The 17,421-nt window shown below is 48.4% G+C and overlaps 2 protein-coding genes and 1 long non-coding RNA gene across 4 annotated transcripts in view; 1 reads left to right on the plus strand and 2 right to left on the minus strand.

The window, feature by feature from the left end:
* Window positions 1–16,213, plus strand: part of LOC128316004 (uncharacterized) — an 85,907-nt gene extending 69,694 nt beyond the window's left edge. Inside the window, exon 3 of the long non-coding RNA XR_008299318.1 lies at window positions 16,041–16,213. This is a non-coding gene — a long non-coding RNA (uncharacterized LOC128316004). The remainder of the gene's footprint in view (window positions 1–16,040) is intronic.
* On the minus strand, window positions 103–3,585 carry LOC106987873 (mast cell protease 1A-like). 2 transcript variants are annotated; one of them, XM_027065503.2, is made up of 5 exons: window positions 3,353–3,585; window positions 2,240–2,315; window positions 1,875–2,010; window positions 1,417–1,680; window positions 103–1,059 (listed from the first exon to the last, which is right to left on the minus strand). In XM_027065503.2, the coding sequence occupies exons 1-5, from the start codon at window positions 3,495–3,497 to the stop codon at window positions 787–789; spliced, it is 894 nt and encodes a 297-aa protein (XP_026921304.1). In that variant the 5' UTR covers window positions 3,498–3,585; the 3' UTR covers window positions 103–786. The 2 variants fall into 2 exon arrangements, with proteins under 2 accessions (XP_026921304.1, XP_014941697.2); XM_015086211.3 differs by having other exon boundaries at window positions 110–1,059; window positions 2,240–2,390; window positions 3,353–3,579.
* On the minus strand, window positions 12,066–15,672 carry LOC106987852 (granzyme B(G,H)). Its single transcript, XM_027065506.2, has 5 exons — window positions 15,498–15,672; window positions 13,778–13,925; window positions 13,187–13,322; window positions 12,725–12,982; window positions 12,066–12,257 (listed from the first exon to the last, which is right to left on the minus strand). Exons 1-5 carry the CDS (start codon window positions 15,550–15,552, stop codon window positions 12,087–12,089), a joined length of 768 nt encoding a protein of 255 aa, XP_026921307.1. The 5' UTR covers window positions 15,553–15,672; the 3' UTR covers window positions 12,066–12,086.
* Window positions 16,214–17,421: the final 1,208 nt, after the last annotated feature.

Raw genomic sequence — 17,421 nt, forward strand, 5'->3', positions numbered from 1 at the left:
ATGGGAGAAAAAATTTACTCAATAAGCTGTAAGCTATAGGACACCTTTGAAATAATAGGATACCTTTGAAACACAACTTTTTATTATAATTTTCCTTTGGAGACACACTCACACGTACACACACACACACACACACACACACGCACGCACGCATGCACACACATGCGAATCAGTGTGAGGTGGGAAGAGGCTGGATTAGACCAAGATGGAAGAGCACCTGAAGGTCATTCAAGCCCATGGAAGATGGGTTGCAGCACACCAGAGGGTGCGACCATGGCAAGGCTGTGACAGGCACTCGGGCTAGGCTGGGAGTACTGAAGGGTCCTCTTGAAACTTCTCAGGCTCCAAGCTGCCACCCTGATTTGGGGAGGGAGTGCTGCATGGGGAGAGCTACAGCTCTCCAGAATCTTCTCGCCCATTTCTCTTAGGGTGGAGAAGTGGCCCCCTATCTCAGAGCTTCTGAGGTGGTCCTCCCTCCAAATGGATTTCTTTATGTTGCCATATTGAGGTAGGATGGGGTGGGAGTGTAGGTGTGGGAGGAGGTAGAGGGCAATATGGATGAGACAGAAGGGTGCTCTAGAAGAGGGTCATTTTTCCTGGGACAGTGTCTCCCTTTTCCCGATGGAGCTAACAGTCAGCCTGGCAGGGGGCTGTGGCGCTGGGAGGTGTATTTGGAAGGAGCCGGGTCTCAGTGCAGCAAAACTTTTTATTCTAGAGAATGTGAACCAATGGTCGCCATAACGAATGAATGTTGTTTTGGTGAATAAGGGAGGAATCTAATTTCCACTAGAGATGGAAGTTTATTAAGTCCCTGGCGGCCTCCTCTCCACCCTCTTTGCCCAGTGCAGTTCTGGCCTCTGCCCCAGAGAAGGTGGATGGATTGATCCTGGAGGCGTCTGAGTCTGGTCCCGGTGGGCTGAAGTGTCTCATTATTTTTTCTATCCAGTGCATAAAGCCTGAAATCCTGGTGTAGACAAGTGGAGGTGTCCCACAGTGTTTTACACAGGAGACAATGCCCTGGGCCACGTTGTTGCACACAAGGGGGCCTCCGGAGTCTCCCTGTGGGCAGAGGGAGGAAAGGCTGAGCCAACCCTTCTTTGGTCCTGCCTCCCTGATGTCCCTGGGGATAGGTGGTCTCTGTTAGGGGGCTGTGGGTGAGATCAGGGCCAGGGTAGGCCTGTGGCCTCACCTGGTCCTGGGGTTCCAGCCTGGTCCTTACACTCCCTTCCCTCTTCTCCCTCAGAAAACCTCTGCCCATAAGGAGCTGTGGGACAGTCTCTCACCCCTGCTACAGACACAGGGCCAGAGATGGGTTTGGATGGAAAGGCTGAAGACAGGGATATGGCTAGTTCTCACTGCCTCTTCTCAAAGCGCGGCTGTCCCAGGGCTGGGCATGGACAGTACTGGGGATCTCACCTGAAGGGCAGACTTCTTCCTTCTTGGGTTCCCCACACACATCTGGGTGGCGGGGTTATACAGGTGATTGTAGTGTGACATGCATTGCTCATCCTTCTGGATTTCAAGCTCTACCTCATGCAGTTTCTCTGCCCCAGAGGAGCTGTCCATTCTAAATTGTCCCCAGCCGGCCACACTGCACACCGTCCCTGGCCTCACCCTCACATTCCTTTTGGGCAGCTTGATGGGCCTCACGCTGGCATCCAGGCGGGCCTTTTTTGACAGCTGAGGGCCGGAGGAAAGGTATTGTAATCTACCGATAGTCACAAAGAGCCCCGGGACAGTCATGGCATTGCCATCTTCACAGCCCCGGGTCAAGTGGAAGGTCATACTGGGAAGGAGGGAGAAGAATGAGGTCCCAGGGAATGCAAAGCCCCCAGGAATAAAGTGCACAAGAACCAGTGGAGCGAGGGCCCTACCTGCAGTAACATGATGTCATTGAGGAAGGTTTCAGAAGTGTAGCCTGAGGGGCGGATGATTTCTCTCACGGGGATGATCTGCTGGGTCCTCTCCTTCTTCTTGATGTTGTGGGCCCCCAGCGTCACAGTCATGAGGCTGCACACAGAGCAGGGTGGGGGGTGGGGTGACAGGAGGTACAGCCTCAAAGCCGTGGAAGGAACAGGACAGGACAGGAATTGGAGAGTAATTATAGGCAATGGGGCCCTGGGGCTGAGCATCTCTGTGCCCTCTGCTTCTTGGCAGCCCAGGCTGGGCGGAAGTTAACTTCACAGTTAACACCTGAGAGGTGTCACAGAAGGGCGGGGTTCCAGGCGTCCCTTCTTACCTTCCCCAGCAGTGAGCTGCTGTTAGCACAAAGTCCTCACGTACAAGGAAACCCCCGCACTGTTTCCAGGTTTTGTCTGGTTTGTAGATCTGGAGAAATGCCATGTAGGGACGAGAATGAGGGTTGGCTTCATGGCCCCCGATTATTTTCCCTGAAAGAAAAATTCTACCCTGCCTGCTGTGCTCATGAAGCCAAAGGCTGGATGCAGAGAAACTGCAGCAGGTGGGAGTCGGGGTGGTAGAGAGCGCAGTCCCTCTACCTGGATCCTGGAAAATCCTTTCCCTGAATGTACCTACGTCCTCTCTCCCCTTTTGTTTCCCAGACCTTAATGAACTGCTCCTGGTTTGTCATGTTTGGAACGTGAGCTCAAAATGCTCATGTTGTATTGTGGGTTGCGTTTGATCTTTGCCAGAGCCCTGCACGTAGTAGGTGCTCAGTAAATGTCTTGGCCGCCTGAAACAATGGTTCTCGATGAGCCTCTCGATGAGGGCTGGTCATGGTTCTAAGTAGCAGGGAATACGGGGCCTGCCAAAGCCATTGTGCCCATTGTGACTGACAAATTACCAGAGGGTACTTGAAACAAAAATGGTCCAACGTAAGTGTTATGGGGACCAGGACGCCACCAACTGTGAGATCAACTGGGTCCTCGACTTCTTTCATGGACAGCATAAGAATGCCAAAGCTTGGAGAAACGAGTGAAGGTTGAGGGTAGATTTTAACACCTTGGGTTAGAAAGTTAGCGGGCGTTACTTTGACTACAGAAGCCGGTCCCCTTCTCCAAGCTGCCCTTTCCTGAGGCATTACTCATTTCTCATTCCTACCTTCCAACCTTCTTTCAGATGCCTTTGTAAAAGAACCCAATTTCCAGATGACTAGGTTAGGACCTGGGAAGGGGATGGTACCCACGGGCCCTCCTGGGGATCAACCCCCTGCCCCACCATTCCTGCTGAGTGTTCATCCCACTTCAGATCTGCCCATCTCTGAGTGAGGTGGGCAGATCTGATGCGGGATGAACACTCAGCAGGGCTTGGATGTGCCTGAGTGTAGCATGTAGGCAGGGCTGTGCCACGGTGGGATGGGGCTGGGCCTCTGCTGGTGGGGACAGTCACTCACCTGCTTCAGCCTTGGAGGTCAGAAGAAAGGTCAGCAAGAGCAGGAGCGGCTGCATCTTCTCAAGAAGGCTGCCCAGGTCGGAGCTGCTGGTGCCTCGTCCTAGTGTCCTCTCCCTGGTGTTCTTCTCTGGTGTTGTGGTATTCATCACATAAGGCTCCTCCCTCTGAGTGCCTCCTACTGCTGTCTGATCAAGTCCTGGACTGAGTGAAATAACTTATCAGTCACCCTATTGGTATCCGTAGCTCTTGACCACACCAGCTGAAAACAGGAACCACAGGCTAGAGATGGGGTGGTTAAAAATGTCCCATCAGAGAGCAGCAAGTCCCTGAGCTGCAGAAATCTGAGCTTCATGATGATAGATCCAAGATGTTTCCTCTTCCTTGGCTCTCTTTAGCCCGTCAGGACGATCTTTTACGGAGGCCCCTTTCGAGTGAGACTCAGGGGTATTGGGGGTGAGATTCCTTGCTTCTGGTGGAGGAGACAAAATCATCGGTGACCTGATAAGGATGGTAAAGGCCATGGCTAGAGAGATGGACAGAATGAATGGTGTGGGAGTCATGTTGAAGAGGGCTTGGTCCAGTTACTAAAGAACTGAGTGGTTTAAAACAACAGCAGTGACACCACCACCACGACCACAACCACCACCACCATTTATTTTTTCCATGAATCTGCAAGTTGGTCAGGGTTTAGCATGGATAGCTCCCCTTTGCTCCCCTTGGTGTCAGGAGAGGCTTGAAGGTTGGAGGCTGGGATCACCTGAAGGCTCAGTTACCAGTGCCAGTGGTTGGTGCTGGTTGTCTACTGGCATGTCAGCTCCTCTTCATGAGGTCCTCTCATGTAGTCTTTGCATGGGCTTGTTTAGTCTTCCTTGCAACGTGATGGTTGGCTTTCCCAGAGGGAGGATGTCTCCCAAATCAAGCCAGGCAGAAGCTGTGTTCTTTCTTTACCAGACTTCGAAGTCATACGGCATCCATTCTACTAAATTCAGCTTCTTGGGGCAATCAAAAGCCTCCACCCATATTAAAAAGGAAGGGGCATAGAACCCACTTCTGAGGGGGAGGAGTGTTTCAGTCATGTCAGAAGAGCCTACGGGATGGGAGACATACAATGTCAGTCATAGTAAAGGACAATCTGCCACACGACTTTAGGGGCAGGTGGAGTTGGTCAGAGGACTTGAAACCACTGATTGATTTCAGGTTATAAGTCGAGGTTATAGCCTTTGGACAGATTGGGGCCTGCTCTCTCGAAACCAAGTGTATTGAGGATGGAAGAGAGTTGGGTCTCTGAAACGAATTCCTGATAGTGTGTGAAGTGGCAATGAGTGCCAGGGAGCTAGAACAGGATCCTCACACCACTGTCTGGAGACCTATATTCTCATATCCTTGTAGTATTTGCTCAATAAGTTCTTCTGATGGTCTCTCCATAATGGATAACAAGAAGGGAGTCACGGAATTGAAAATATTGTTGCTTCTAAACATGTTGATCCCAGTTCTCTTGAGAAGCAATAAAGTCAACAGTGACTCTGGCTGGTGGGGAGCCAGAGTGAACCAAAAGACGGCTTTCAAGCCCCTGCGAGGTAGGGAAGGTGGCCACACCAGGCTTCCTATGCGGACACCCTCCCCCTTTTCCCTCATGGGCTTGGACGCCCTGCACTGGGCAGTCCAGCTTGGGATGGCAGAATAAACGTGAGGTAAGGAGGGCAGCCCAGCTCGGGAAGTAGACACCTAAGTGCTGTGAGGGGGACATTCACATCAGGGACTGGCCTAGTAGGTGGTATCAGAGCTCAAGGAGGCAGACAGGGGCCTCCACTGAGGGGGCAGTCTGGTGCAATTCATCAGAGCAGTTGGGTATAGTGAAGTTTGCATTGGCACGAAGGGGTTGCCTTTAAAAGGGAAACAGCATATGCCAAGGGCAAGGCTTTTTTTTTTTTTTTTAATTTGTGTAGCAAGGTGTATATTTTTTTGTCTATAATTTTACTTTCATCTTATCTATGCCTGTATATTTAAAATGTATCTCTTGTAACTAGTACAAAATTCGGTCTGGCATTTCTTAGCTAGACTAACAATCTCTGCCCTTTAATTAGAGTATTCAATCTCTCTTTATATTTAACGGAGCTGCTGATAGGGTTGGTTGAAGAATATCTTATTGGTAGTGATTTGTATTGGTGTGACTTAGTCTTTGTTTTTTTGTTCTTCTTTTTCTGCCCTCTTTTGTTGTGTTCCATTTTGTCCTCTTTCTTGGCTTTTATTTATACCTGTATATTTTATCTTATTTACCCTAGGATTACAATACGACTCCTCACGTATCACAGTCTCTACTTTGAATTGATGTTATCCAACTGCACATAAGAATGATGTCTCTCCGTTTAACTGCCCTCCCACCATTTGAGTTATTTTTGTCATACATTTTACAATATGCCATAATCCCTAAAGCATTCTTGCCTAAAGTAATCAATAATCTTTAAAAGAAATTTACATAAAAGCTTTTATATTTAGTCACATTTCCCACTTTTATTTCTCTTTTTCCCTTCCTGCTTTCAACGGGATCATTTCCCTTTAGCCTAAAGAACTTCTTTTAGTGCTCTTTGCAAAGCAGTTCTGATGGCAACAGTTCTCTTACCATTGTTTTCCTGAAAATGTCTTCATTTTGCCTTTATTTTTTTTAAAATTTTTAAAATTGAACTTATTTTTTTAATTTACATCCAAGTTAGTTAGCATGTAGTGCAACAATGATTTCAGGAGTAGACTCTTTAATGCCCCTTACCCATTTAGTCCCTCCCCCCTCCCACAACCCCTCTAGCAACCCTCTGTTTGTTTTCCATATTTAAGACTCTCTCATGTTTTTTCCCACTCCCTGTTTTTATATTATTTTTGCTTCCCTTCCCTTATGTTCATCTGTTTTGTGTCTTAAAGTCCTCATATGAGTGAAGTCATATGATGTTCGTCTTTCTCTGACTACTTTCGCTTAGCATAATACCCTCTAGTTCCATCCGTGTAGTTGCAAATGTCAAGATTTCATTCTTTTTGATTGCCGAGTAATACTCCGTTGTGTATATGTACCACATCTTTATCCATTCCTCTGTTGGTGGACATTTCGGCTCCTTCCACACCTTGGCTATTGTTGATAGTGCTGCTATAAACATTGGGATGCATGTGCCTCTTTGAAACAACATACCTGTATCCCTTGGATAAATACCTAGTAGTGCAATTGCTGGGTTGTAGGGTGGTTCTATATTTAACTTTTTGAGCAATCTCCATACTGTTTTCCAGAGTGGCCGCACCAGCTTGCATTCCCACCAGCAGTGCAAAAGAGATCCTCTTTCTCCACATCCTCGCCAACATCTGTCGTTGCCTGAGTTGGTAATGTTAGCCATTCTGACAGGTGTGAGGTGGTATCTCATTGTGGTTTTGATTTGTATTTCCCTGATGATGAGTGATGTTGAGCATTTTTTTCATGTGTCGGTTGGCCATCTGGATGTCTTCTTTGGAGAAGTGTCTATTCATGTCTTTTGTCCATTTCTTCACTGGATTGTTTGTTTTTGTTTCATTGATTGTTTGTTTCACTGGATTGGTGTTGAGTTTGATAAGTTCTTCATGGGTATTGGATACTGACCCTTTATCTGAATGTCATTTACAAATATCTTCTCCCATTCTGTCGGTTGCCTTTTAGTTTTGCTGATTGTTTCCTTCACTGTGCAGAAGCTTTTTATTTTCATGAGGTCCCAATAGTTCATTTTTGTTTTTGTTTCCCTTGCCCCTGGAGACGTGTTGAGTAAGAAGTTGCTGTGGCCAAGGTCAGAGAGGTTTTTGCCTGCTTTCTCCTCGAGGATTTTGATGGCTTCCTGTCTTACATTGAGGTCTTTCATCCACTTTGAGTTCATTTTTGTGTCTGGTGTAAGAAAGTGGTCCATGTTCATTGTTCTGCATGTCGCTGTCCAGTTTTCCCAGCACCACTTGCTGAAGAGACAGTCTTTATTCTATTGGGTATTCTTTCCTGCTCTGTCAAAGATGAGTTGGCCATACGTTTGTGGGTCCATTTTTGGGATCTCTATTCTGTTCCATTGATCTGAATGTCAGTTCTTGTGCCAGTACCATACTGTCTTGATGATTACAGCTTCGGAATACAGCTTGAAGCCCAGGACTGTGAAGCTTCCCACTTTGGTTTTCTTTTTCAAGATTGCTTTGGCTATTCGGGGTCTTTTCTGGTTCCACACAAAGTTTAGGATTGTTTGTTCTAGCTCTGTAAAGAATGCTGGTGTTATTTTGATAGGATTGCATTGAATATGTAGATTGCTTTGGGTAGTATTGACATTTTAACAATATTTGTTCTTCCTATCCAGGAGCATGGAATCTTTTTCCATTTCTTTGTGTCATCTTCAATTTCTTTCGTAAGCTTTCTGTAGTTTTCAGTGTATAGATTTTTCACCTCTTTGGTTAGATTTATTCCTAGGTACTTCATGGTTTTTGGTGCAGTTGTAATTGGGATGGATTCCTTGATTTCTCTTTCTGTTGCTTCATTGTTGGTGTATAAGAATGCAAGCGATTTCTGTGCATTGGTTTTATTTCCTGCGACTTTGCTGAACTCATGGATCAGTTCTAGCAGTTTTTTGGTGGAATCTTTAGGGTTTTCCATATAGAGTATCATGTCATCTGCAAAGAGTGAAAGTTTGACCTCCTCCTGGCCGATTTGGATGCCTTTTATTTCTTTGTGTTGTCTGATTGCTGAGGCTAAGCCTTCCAATACTATATTGAATAACAGTCATTTTGCCTGTACTTTTAATAATATTTTCACTGGATCTAGAATTCCAGGTTGAATTCTAGAAATACGTTGCCTGTTTCTTTTTTTTCCCTTCAACTGTTTAAAAAATGTTATTTGACTGTCTTCTGACTTCTATTATTATCTGGAAGAAGCTCGTTGTTATGCTTCTTGTTTCCTGTAAAGTAATGTATCTTCTTTTCCCCTCTACTTTCATTTTTTGATCTTTATCAGATACGAATTTGACTATTATGTGCTTAGATGTGGCTTTCCTTGTCCTGCCTGAGACTCACTGAAGTTCCTGACTCTGGGGATGAGAAATGCCATCCAGCAATAGGCCTGTGATGAAAAGGAACCCATGGCTGCCCTTCTCTCGTGGTGAAATATGTTGGTTGGTCAAAAGCAGTGTCGTGTGCGATACAGATTGGTAATAAAGCTGTAAGTTCTCTAAGTCCACAAGTGTGGTAATGGAAGGCCGAGCCATCCCAATACCTGTCCCTGAAACAAATGAGCAAGATTTGGCATTCCTCAGGCCAATCCCCCACCAGAAGCTGGCTTTGCATTTCTCTCTCCAGTCACACTGGGGCCTGACTCTTCTGGTGGGTGTGTGGGGAAAGAAGGGTAGTGAAAGGAGAACTTGGGGATGAGGGGCACTTCTCTGAGGTCTTTACAGAGTTAATTTATTTTGTTGTATTTCTTAATTTTCATCACAGAGATTTTTAAGCAAGGGAAGAATTGTTTCCTCTGAATTGGGGGTTGAGGGATATTTCCCCAGACAAAGGAGATTTGAAGGAATTGGCATGTTAAGGTGCTCACCTACTTGCATCCGAATGTGCCCATGAATAGACTGCAGCTTTACCAAGGCAGATGTTTTGAATACTTGTCAAGGAATGGCTGCCACAGGAGCCTACAGGCTTTTTCTCCAGGGAGGTGTCTGAGCAGAAGCTCATCTTTTGTTCAGGGTTGCTGATAATTCATCACGGTCTGGGCATTAGAAAACATGTCAGGGTTCTTTTTAGAAAAATTAAAAAAGATGTTTATTTATTTTGAGAGAGAGAGAGAGAGAGAGAGAGAGAGAGAGAGAGAGAGAGAATCCCAAGCAGACTCCATGCTGTCAGTGCAGAGCCCAACTTGGGGCTCGATCTCATGAACCTGAAGTCATGACCCGAGCCAGAATCAAGAACTGGACTCTTAACCAACTGAGCCACCCAGGCACCCCCGTCATGTAAGGCTTCTTCCTGGCCTGGCTGTCAGGAGGCCTGGGTTCAGTCCAGGTTCTGTCCTAACTCTGGTCCCTTTAGTCAGTTATGATCTGTTTCTGGTACTTTGTTTCTCCCTCATCTCTTGAGGGAGGATGAGAGACTACAGCAAGTGTTCTCAAGCTTGTTTTAAACCACAGAACCATTTCCTCAAAGCAGCTGTACTATGTGAACTGAATATGCAGGTGGCTGGGCAACTTTAAAGAATACTATTTTTAATTTTGCTTTCTACATTTTCCTTTTTGTCTTTTCCTTTTTTTCTTTAACTTTATTTATTTTGAGAGAGAGAGAGAGAGAGAGAGAGAGAGAGAACAAGTGGGGGAGGGGCATAGAGAAGGAGAAACAGAATCCCGAGCTGGCTCTGTACCATCCGTGCAGAGCACGATGTGGGGCTCAAACTCATGAACCCACAAATCGTGAGGTCATGACCTGTGCAGAGATCAAGAGTCAGACACTTAACTGATAGTGCCACCCAGGCGCCCCTCCTTTTGTCTCTGTTAATCAAGGAACCAGGTCCTTAGTATGTGTTTGATGCAGGGATTTTTTTTTTAGCTCCAAATCAGAAGCTGATTGATCTCATCGCTCTTCCCTTGCAAAAGTACTCGAGGTCGTTAAAAGATTGTGTTGCTTCAGGCTTTGTGCATAAGATGTGAAAGGGCATGCCTTTGAGGGTTACATGATCCCAGAGTGTTTACCCATGTCACAAAAGAGGATGGTGTTGTGTATTTTTGGTGCAGGTTTTTTGGTGCAGGCTAAACCATCAGCCCAGAGCTGGGACCTTAGGCCCAGCTCCCAGGCAGTGCCCACACTAGTGGTAAGACCTTGGTGGTATGGCTCTTGCTGGTGTCTGGTGAGGTAAGCCCAGCATAGGGAGATCCTCGTTCAGCAAAAAATCGCATCTAAGCCTCTATATCGTGGCCTCCAAGCCACAAACTACCAAATGTGGAAAAGTCTAGGCAGTCTTGGGGTCTGTGGATGCAACTACGTAACCATGGGCCTAAAGGGCAGTGGTGGTTCTCCATTTTTCCAGACCACGTGAGCCTCCCTGATTCTAGTTTGAGTCTGCACAGGAAGGGTCTTGCAGTCATGACTGGGATCGTTACTGGCCCGTCCAACTGGATGGGTGTTTAACTTAAGCTTAAATTGCCTTTGGGCAAATATATAATGTGGTTTTTTTCTACCATTTGAATCTATGCAATGACATTCATACCTGCTGCTTTTGAAGCAAATGTCCCCTAGGTGTAGAGGGTGTTACAGTAAACAGAGTTTGGTAACTTCATGTCTAGACGCTAAATGACTAAAGTCATTTCCAAATCTATGCACTGCTGTTCTAGAGTCACATGTGATAATATTTATACAGACTGTGACCAGCAATAATAAAAAAGTACAAATTCTTGATTCAGGTGGACTTCCCATAGAGATGTAGGCCGTGTGGACAGGTGTGAAGGAGGGAGAAGGGGTTAGATGATTCGGGTGAAATTCAACAGTGTCGGATTCACCTGGGCTCAAGTGATAGAGCCTGCATTATGTTTCCTTCATGTCCCCAATCAATGCCTGACACTTAGTAAGTGCTCAATCAGCATTTGTTTATTGGTTGATGGAAAATATTGTGCTTTCCAGTCCTACTGCAGCGAAGAGCCCTTTCAAACTCAAAAGACTGATATAGCCCAGGGTGGCCAGCAGGGAGTCTCAGCCTAGAGGCTGGCAGTGACGAGAGGGACAGGTGGAGAGGGACTTAGGCTATGGAGTGACTAGACAGCCAGTGGACCCTGAGCACATGGGGCGACATTGGGCTGGATGTGAGGAGTTGAGCTGGCCCTTCCCAGGTGATCGATGGGGCCGAGGGTTCTGGAGAGCCACCCGCCAGCCCTGTCCTCCATGGACCCTGTCTGGTGCCCTCACAGGGCAGGGGCCTCTGATGCCCCTCTCTGTGAGGGCGTGGACTGGGCTGACATCTCAGTGGCGAGGCCCTGTTGGAACTCTGGGTGTTCTAGGTGGAAGGGATATGAGGAAGGGGCTGGCTCAGATCAGTGTTGTCTGGAGGGGGCAGGAGTTGTGGCCACTGAACACTCCCAGGGGTTTGGAGCACTCTGAGGTATGGAGAAGAAGGGGCAGCCAGGAGACTAGAGGCTGAGCTGGCCCCTGAGCTCAGAAGAGGTCAGGGAAGGGAACTCAGTCGAGATGAGGATCAAGAGCTACTCAAGAGACCCAGCCCCACTCTGTGCCAGCATCCTTGTTTGTGGGAGAGAAATGTCCTTCCACTTCCCAGTGGGGGACTATGTCCTTGGGCCACAGCCCAAGACTGGGCAAGCATGGTTTCTAGGACCCATGTTGTTATCCTTCCTCCCTGCCAGAGAACACAGGGGAAAGAGGTAAGAACTTCACCCTGAGCTCCAGGACCACAGAGGTTCATGCTTTCTCCTGATGGTGCCCAGCTTCAGCCCTGGCAGAAGGGCAGGCTCTGGGGAGACAGGTGTGGGTGAGAGGGAGCTGGAAGGAACTTTTCATGGGGTTGATGGGGGAGGTGGGGGGAGGAGGAAGAAGAGGAAGCAGAAAACAGCAGAATTGTGTCACTGGCCTTCTAAGCACAGAGTGGATGCCAGGGAAAGAGGGTCGGTAAACACACACAAGAAACCAGCCCTTCACACTCAGTTGAGAGACATTTATTTGACAGCTGGCACCTTCCCTCCCACCCTCCCTAGTGTGATTCTAGATCAGCTTCAGAGCAAATAGTCTGGTTCCTGCAGGAAGAGCCCTCTCATCGTTTTCTTTATCCAGGGCAGGAAACTTGTGACTTTAGTGTAGGCCCGTGGAGATGCCCTATCTTTTAGTCCATAGGAGACGATGCCCTGAGCCACATTGTTACACAGGAGAGGGCCCCCAGAGTCCCCCTGTGGACGGAAATGGGGAAGGAGTGAGCCAGCTCTCCTGCTGTCCCTGCCCTCCCTGTGCCCACTCCCCAACCTCACCCCCCCCACCGCCCTCCCCAGCCCCTTTGAGAAGGGTGCTTTGCGTGGCCTTCACGGGAAGTCAGGAAGTCTGAGGGCAGGGCAGGCCTGGACATGGTCCCTGCTTCACTTCACCCCAGGTGGCAGCTCCCTCTCCTCCCCTGGTCCCAGATCCTCTGCTGGGGACTGCTGGCTTCACTCTCCTCTAAGCAGCAGGTGGGCGGGGCTGCTCCTCAGCATGGAGGAGGAGCCCAGTACCCCAGGTGGGTGCCAGCTCTGAGAAGCCCCCTGTTTTTCTCACCACTGCACGCCCAGGGCGCACAATTTTCTAACATCGGTGCCCTGGCATGGGGCAGAGTGCTGCCAATCCCTCCTTCTGGAGGAGCACTGCGTTTGGATCCATCGCTCACCTGAAAGGAAGACTTCTTTTCCTTTGGGTCTCCCACGCAGAGCTGAGTTTTGTGGTTGTAATAATTGGGGAAGCGGGATTTGCACTCCTGATCCTCCTGCACGATCAGCTCTACCTCCTGCAGTGTGTCTGGGTATCTTCCCGTGGCCACCCGTCCCCAGCCGGCCACACTGCACACCTGTCCCGGCCTCACCCGGTCCTTGCCTTTGGGCAGGCCCAGGGGCCTCACAGCTGCAGTCAGCTTGGCCTTTTTCACCAGCTGATGGAAAGAAGCAAGAGGGGCCAGCTCAGTCAGTGGTCTCTGGGCCCAGGTACTGTATGCGGCTGCCCTGTCTTCCTTCTCCCCTGAGCCACTGAGACTGGTCAGGTGGCCAGGCCAGGTATGAAGGAGGGGACAGGTCCCAGTGGGAGAGGAGACAATGTGGACCCAGGAGAGCGAGGGCAGTGGGGGAGGTCTCCTTACCTGCAGTAACATGATGTCGTTGGAGTAGTTCTTTGGATTATAGTCTGGGTGGGGGATGGCTCTTCTCACGGGGATGATCTGCTGGGTCTTCTCCTGCTTCTTGATGTTGTGGGCCCCCAGGGTGACGTTGATGGAGCTGCACGAGAGCAGAGTGGGGCGTGGGGGTGTGGGGTCACAGGACCTAGCCCAGGATCCATGAGGGCAGGTGGCAGCTGGGGTGGGCAGGATTGGAGCCGAGGGGAAACTGAGGCAACAGAAGGGCCCAGGTTTGAGCTGTCTGTGCCTTCTGCTTCTCAGTAGCTGAGGTAGGATTCTGGAGCCGTTGCTGACCATGCCGGTGGTTCTCAGGGGACAGTTCCCCAGAGAAACGTGAAATTGCATGACTTTGCATTCAGAGGTCAATGCAGGCCCCAGCTCTTCAGCAATGCCCCTAGCTCCGGCCTCCCCTCTCCCCACAATGTACGGCCCTCCCTCACTCCCTTTCAGGAGCCCTCCTGACTCCTGTCTTCCTTGGAGCCCTGGGAGCTCCCATTGCAGAAGGCAGGGCTCCCCGCTGGGCTTTTCAGGGCTGTGCTGGCTGCTGCTCCTCACCTTCCCCAGCAGTGAGCGGCTGTCAGCACGAACTTCTCTTGTATCAGGAACCCACCACACTTACTGCACACCTCCCTATTCTGGATCCACAGATGTGCCATGTAGGGCCGGGAGTGGGGCTTGGCCTCATGTCCCCCGATGATCTCCCCTGAAGGAAAAATCTGTTCTGCTCCCGTGCACCCACTGAATCCACAGAGCAGGCATGGCCTGGATCTGGGAGGGCCATGGAGGGGGCCTCAACTTCCTCGTCTGGGAAGGGGATGGGTAGTAGTCTTGGTCTGTGAATCTATCTTCTACATATAATTGGAGGTGAGCATACCTGTCTTTGGGATAGCCAAGTTCTAGAGGCTCCTGAAAACTCCTTTCCTGACTTTGCTTTGTTTCAACTGAGTTTCTAAGGCCCTTGTCATCCTGTGAAGTCTAGGATGTTGCTGCTTTTCCAGTGGCTAGGACTTAAGTTTAGGGATCTAGATGTTGTCTGACATAGTCTATTTGCTAGGGCATGATATGGAGCAGGTGCCTAGTAAGTGTTGGTTGGCTGCCTGAAGGCGTGGCTCCCCAGTGAGCCTCTTGGAGGAGGGTCGGTAGGGCTACTGCTGGTAGGATTCTGGAAAGCAGGGAAGTTTAGGTCTTCCAAGCTCATCTTTGAAAAAGGAGAGCCACAGCCTTCAACAAGTACAAAAAGATTGAGATCATACCGTGCATATTTTCAGAACACAATGCTATGAAACTTGAAATCAACCACAAGAAAAAATTTGGAAAGGTAACAAATACTTGGAGACTGAAGAACATCCTACTAAAGCGTTAACCAAGAAGTTAAAGAGGAAATTAAAAAGCTCATGGAAGCCAATGAAAATGATAACAACACAACCCAAAACCTCTGGGATGCAGCAAAGGCAGTCATAAGAGGAAAGTATATAGCAACCCAGGCCTTCTTAAAGAAGGAAGAAAGATCTCAGATACACAACCTAACCTTACGCCTTAAAGAGCTGGAAAAAGAACAACAAATAAAACCCCAAACCAGCAGAAGACAGGAAATAATAAAGATCAGAACAGAAATCAATGCTATTGAAACAAAACAAACAAACAAAAACCCCAGTAGAACTGATCAATGAAACCAGAAGCTGGTTCTTTGAAAGAATTAACAAAATTGATAAACCACTAGCCAGTTTGATAAAAAAGAAAAAGGAAAGGACCCAAATAAATGAGAGAGCCACTAACACGCTGGGATGAAAAGCAGAGTTGGAGAAAGGGATGAGGAGACTTGGGACAGAGCAAAGGCCACAGCAATCTTGTGGGGACAGTGATCCCACGAACTCTGGATGCAGCTGAGCCCCGGGCTTCTCTCCCAAGCAGATGCTTCAGGAAGCACCTGGCTCATCTCACTCGGAAGCCAGGCCTACTCTTCCCTTTGCAGGGGGATTTATTATGTTCTCTTCCAGTTCTCATCCTCTGCTAGGAAAGTTCCATTTCCAGATGGCAAAGGTAGAGCCTGGGGAGGGGACAGTTTTCCCTGGCTCTTCTGGAGACCAGCCTTCTGCCCTGGCCATTCCTGCTGGTAGCTAATTCAGCATCATACTTGAGAGTGTGAGGCAGGATGAAGCCTGGGGTTCCGAATGTTCCTGGTGGATAGATGGATCAGGGGTGTGCAGAAGGGGCAGGAGAGCTCTACCCACGGTGGGATGGGGTCGGGCCTCTGAGAGTTGTGGTGGTCACTCACCTGCCTTTGCCCTAGAAGGCAGGAAAAAGACCAGTAGGAGCAGGAGAGGCTGCATCTTCCCAGGAAGGCTGCTCAGGTCGGAGATGCTGGTGCTTTCTCTGTGCTCTCTTTTATCTCCCACCAGAGGAAGCGGGTGGAGATGGGCTCATTGACCTTGAACTCCCCTCTGGTTTTGTGGTGCTTCATCTTCGATGGCTTTCTACGAAAGCTTCCCTGCCCCCACTCCCTCTGTCTGATGGTGTTCCCTGGGTGGTTGTGTGAGAATCGTGCTGTGACCACATCAGAACCCACACCAGTTGACTCAGACCTGACCACTTGCTCCTCCCAGAATAGGAAACCAAAGGTACCAGGTTGGGGCTGAAGGTTGTGGTATCAACCTGTAGAGGTACTAGAGTCCAGAAACCTGAGTCCCCAGTGATAAGACCACCAATGCCTCATTTCCATGCTGCTGCTAAGTTCATGAGGATAATTTCTTTAGTAGAAGTGTATGTAGACCCTTGTCTGTATGCTCAAACGTATTAGAGATGTGTCTCCTTCCCTCAGAGGGCTGATGGTCTGGTGGAGGAGACAGAAACAGCAGTGATCAGGATCCAGTCTGGTAAGCGCCATGGTAGAGTGATACACAAGACGGTAAGAGAGCATGACTATTACCTACTAAATCCATACAGTAACCCATTCATCATCACACCTTCTTTCTTAGGGATTTTTAGCATCTGTTTTTATTTTTTTTTTAATTTTTTTTTCAACGTTTATTTATTTTTTGGGACAGAGAGAGACAGAGCATGAACGGGGGAGGGGCAGAGAGAGAGGGAGACACAGAATTGGAAACAGGCTCCAGGCTCCGAGCCATCAGCCCAGAGCCTGACGCGGGGCTCGAACTCCCGGACCGCGAGATCGTGACCTGGCTGAAGTCAGACGCTTAACCGACTGCGCCACCCAGGCGCCCCTAGCATCTGTTTTTAAATTACAAAAATGCTCAGTGTGATAAAGCTCATCTTTCCTGTCAATGTTTTTTTTTAAATTATTTTTTAATGTTTATTTATTATTGAGAGACAGAGACACAGAGCGTGAGCAGGGGAGGGTTAGAGAGGGGGGAAGACACAGAATCCGAAACAGTCCTCAGGCTCTGAGCTGTCAGCACAGAGCCCGATGTGGGGCTCAAACTCACAAACTGCAAGATCATGACCTGAGCCGAAGTTGGTTGCCCAAACGACTGAGCCACCACGGCGCCCCTCTCCTGTCAATGTTTTTAACAAAAGTCCTGCACCTAATACATATTGGTTTAAATTAATGAACCACTGTGACCTAGATGTTGAATCACTGATTAAGCCTAGGTCATTCCTACTTTGGGTGGACTGGGGTCAGTCCCACCCAAATCATAAGAAGTCCAGGTTGGTTCAAAGAAGTCCAGGTTACTAGATTGCCAATACCATATGAAGTGGGAAAGCATGCTGGGCAATCAAAGACCAATAGTTGTCCTTTCAGTATTCTCTGTCCTCTGTCCAGAGAGCCACACTCCTGATATAGCAGGCTTGGCACATAATAGATTCACATTTGCTAACCAAACTCTGTTGCTGATCTCACTATAATGGATGGGAGGGACCAATTTTTTGTAAACAGCCAAGCCCAATTCTGTTTAAAGAACAACTAAGTAGGGGCATCTGGGTGGCTCAGTCAGTTGAGTGTCTGACTCTTGATTTTGGTTCAGGTCATGATCCCAGGGTTGTTGGATAAAGCCCCACGTTAGGCACTATGCTGAGCGTGGAACCTACATGGGATTCTCTCTCCCTCTGCCCATCCCCCCTACATGTGCACTCTCACAGCACTCTCTCTCTCTCTTTCTTAAAAAAAAAAAGAACAACTAAGTATCTCTGAGTGGTTAGAGTCTGGTGATTTAAGTTTCCATCTCTACATTTTCTGTATT

Source organism: Acinonyx jubatus, chromosome B3, assembly GCF_027475565.1.
Source record: "Acinonyx jubatus isolate Ajub_Pintada_27869175 chromosome B3, VMU_Ajub_asm_v1.0, whole genome shotgun sequence".
Lineage (NCBI taxonomy): Eukaryota > Metazoa > Chordata > Mammalia > Carnivora > Felidae > Acinonyx > Acinonyx jubatus.